The sequence below is a fragment of the Amphimedon queenslandica genome, unplaced genomic scaffold (assembly GCF_000090795.2).
Source record: "Amphimedon queenslandica unplaced genomic scaffold, v1.1 AMPQUscaffold_13400, whole genome shotgun sequence".
Lineage (NCBI taxonomy): Eukaryota > Metazoa > Porifera > Demospongiae > Haplosclerida > Niphatidae > Amphimedon > Amphimedon queenslandica.
The window spans coordinates 17,738-20,665 of record NW_003546364.1 but is presented as its reverse complement, the minus strand read 5'-3'; the positions used below and the strand labels follow the sequence as shown (position 1 = coordinate 20,665).

The 2,928-nt window shown below is 35.9% G+C and overlaps 1 protein-coding gene across 1 annotated transcript; it reads right to left on the bottom strand.

Annotated features, from left to right (window-relative positions):
• Positions 1-297: 297 nt before the first annotated feature.
• On the bottom strand, positions 298-2,429 carry LOC109582122 (protein ANTAGONIST OF LIKE HETEROCHROMATIN PROTEIN 1-like). Its single transcript, XM_019996744.1, has 3 exons — positions 2,218-2,429; positions 2,063-2,175; positions 298-1,135 (listed from the first exon to the last, which is right to left on the bottom strand). The coding sequence occupies exons 1-3, from the start codon at positions 2,345-2,347 to the stop codon at positions 326-328; spliced, it is 1,053 nt and encodes a 350-aa protein (XP_019852303.1). The 5' UTR covers positions 2,348-2,429; the 3' UTR covers positions 298-325.
• Positions 2,430-2,928: the final 499 nt, after the last annotated feature.

Below are 2,928 nucleotides of genomic sequence, written 5' to 3'. Positions count from 1 at the left end.
GTCTAAAACTATAATTTGTAGAGGTAGAGGTTCTTAAAAAAATAAGAAGTATTAGAACACAATATTGCCGGGAAAGGCAGAAGTTTAAGAAGAGACCCACTGACACAGGGAGTGATGATGTGTACGAACCGAAATGGCCACATTTCAAACAATTACAGTTTCTTGACGATTACATTTCAGCAAGAAAGACTAAATCTAATCTATTAAAGGTAAAATATTAATTTTATCAAATTTCCTAAGTGCATTGTTATTATTACTATTATTCACTATTATCATTATTATTGCTATATACACATTATCTATTGGTACATAAAATAATGCACTTTTATATCATATTATTCTGCCAAGGAACTGATCCAACTGATGAGTTTAAATAGTCCTTCATATATTCACGATAAAGCTTTGCTGTTTCTTTGCTGTGGTTGCTTCCTTGCTTCTTTAAATTTGTAAGACTCTTTGGCTCACTTCTCCATTTTCCTGGTTGTACTGCATGAGACAAGAGATGCTCCGTATCAAGACTACCTGGAGGAGTGTAGGCTTCAGTGTGACATCTCAAGTAGTTGTGCAAAAGACAACATGTCAATGTTAAAGTTTCCACTTTTTCTGGGGCTAGATTGATAGCAGTCATGAGAACTCTGAAATGGTTAGCCAAGATACCAAAAGCATTTTCCACAACTCGCCTCGCACGACTAAGTCGGTAATTGTAGATTCTTCTTTCTGTAGTTAATCCAGTTTGTCGATAAGGTTTTTGAATGTAATCTTTTAAGGGAAATGCTTCATCTGCAACAATTATGTATGGAATAGGTGTAGTGCAGCCAGGTAATACTTCCAGAGGAGGTACATCCAATGTATTATTCTGAAATGCTGACGACAATGAGCTCTCTCTAAAGACACCTCCATCAGAAACTCTTCCATTGCATCCGATGTCTACATACAAAAATTTATAGTTAGCATCAACCAATGCCAGAAAAACAATACTAAATCTTTGCTTATAATTGTAATAATATGATCCACTTGAAGGTGGAGGTCTGATATTGATATGTTTTCCATCTAATGCACCTAGGCAGTGTAGAAAATTCCACTTTTGATCAAATTCGATTGCAATCTCCTTCCATTCAGACTGTGTTTTTGGAACCTATATTAAAATAATGAATACATAGTAATTATAAATTATTACTACACATAGCAGAATTACATTTTTCTCTGAAATTATTTAGGATACTGAGAGTGATCATAATGATGAAAGTGATAACGACAATAATTTAACTGAAATGGCAGAGGAACAGGAACCACAAGACATTGAGGACAAAGAAAAGCCAGCATCATCATCCTTCAACATTGCAAAAGAAAAGCAGACAAAAAAAAGAAAAAGAGAAGCACAGGAAGATTTGCTGCTAGAAAAAGCCATTTCTTGTCTTGAAAAAGGAAGAAACGATAGTAAAGATAGAGATATAGATCAAGTCTTTGCTGACTTTATTGCTTCAGAATTGCAGGAAATAAAAGATTCAAGAGTAAAAAGAATGACAAAGTGGAAGATTCAAAATGTTCTTTACGAGGGTTTAAACTATGGTACAACTGGACCGTGGCCTCCTTTTAACCAATATAGCAGTCCTTATCAATGTGGAGCAAGCCCTAGTAGTTCAGTGCAAGCTTTTTCTCCTCCATTTATACCATCAAGTAATATTAGTGAAACTGATAGTTCAGTGCACGACTGATGCACACAATATGTGACCATAATTGACAAAAGGGCCCTTATGGCGGATTTTAAAATTGATAGTTTTAATGGAAAATATCAACCTGTGATTGCTTTGTTAGATAATCATTGTTTCTAAAAGTTTCATGGTAACTTTTTGCATCCTGTGGAGTAATTGTATGATAAATGGAGCTCAGGAAGTTGAATTTCTTAGGCTAGAAAGACAAATTTCACTACCCGCCATAAGGTACCTTTTGTCAATTATGGTCACATATACATTCAACAAAATACTAGCTGTTCATTGATCTGTTATTCATTACCATTATGATTGACCTTTTTGTAATGGACTAATAATAATAATTATAATACCTTCATATAATCTGCAAGTACTTCTACAATGGCTTCACAAGTTTCAATTACAATTTTGCCTATTGTTTGACATGGAACTCTATACAAATACTGTAGACTGCTGTATGACTCCCCTATGGTAAAATTAGAGTTAGCATGTAACATATATAATGTACCTGTTGCCAAAAAGCGCAATGTTAATGCTAGACGTTCCCCAGGACTAATGGATTTTCTCATGTGAGTGTCCCTACGTCTTATCTTTGGAGCAACTAAGGTCAATAAATACTCAAAAGAGTTGATGTCCATTCTCAAAAAGTGCCTGTATGACACCTGGTCTCCAATCTGCAGCTCTTTCAGTAGTTGGTGATATGCTCCATGACAAGGGCGATTAACTATCTATTGTCTAGTCCATACCCGTCTGTCCCTTCTTCTTCTTCGTCTCCTTGCCACCAAAGTTGCTATTATTATTGCTGCACATGCATCTTGATCAGCCATTTTTACAGACTTATTAACTTTTTGGTTGCAACAGTGTTGCATAGTGTATGCAGGGTATTGTGTGCAACATGTTGCTTGCAACATTTTGTTTGCAACAAATGTTGCATAGTGTATGTTGGGCTTTAGAGATGCTCTTGGGCTTGTCATGGAGATATCAAATATTATCCGTAACTGACCGAAACGGTTGGCAAGTTTCAAGACAGTACAGAAGGAACTTTGTCCTAATTCTCCAGATCTAAACCCACTATGTCCAACGAGATGGACAGTACGTACTGTAGCTATTGCTGCTGTCTTAGATAACTACAGTGCAGTTATAGAGGAACTTCATAGAATTGGTGAGTCACATTATGAAACATCAGCCAGAGCAGTTGGTAATGCAGTAATGATGGAGC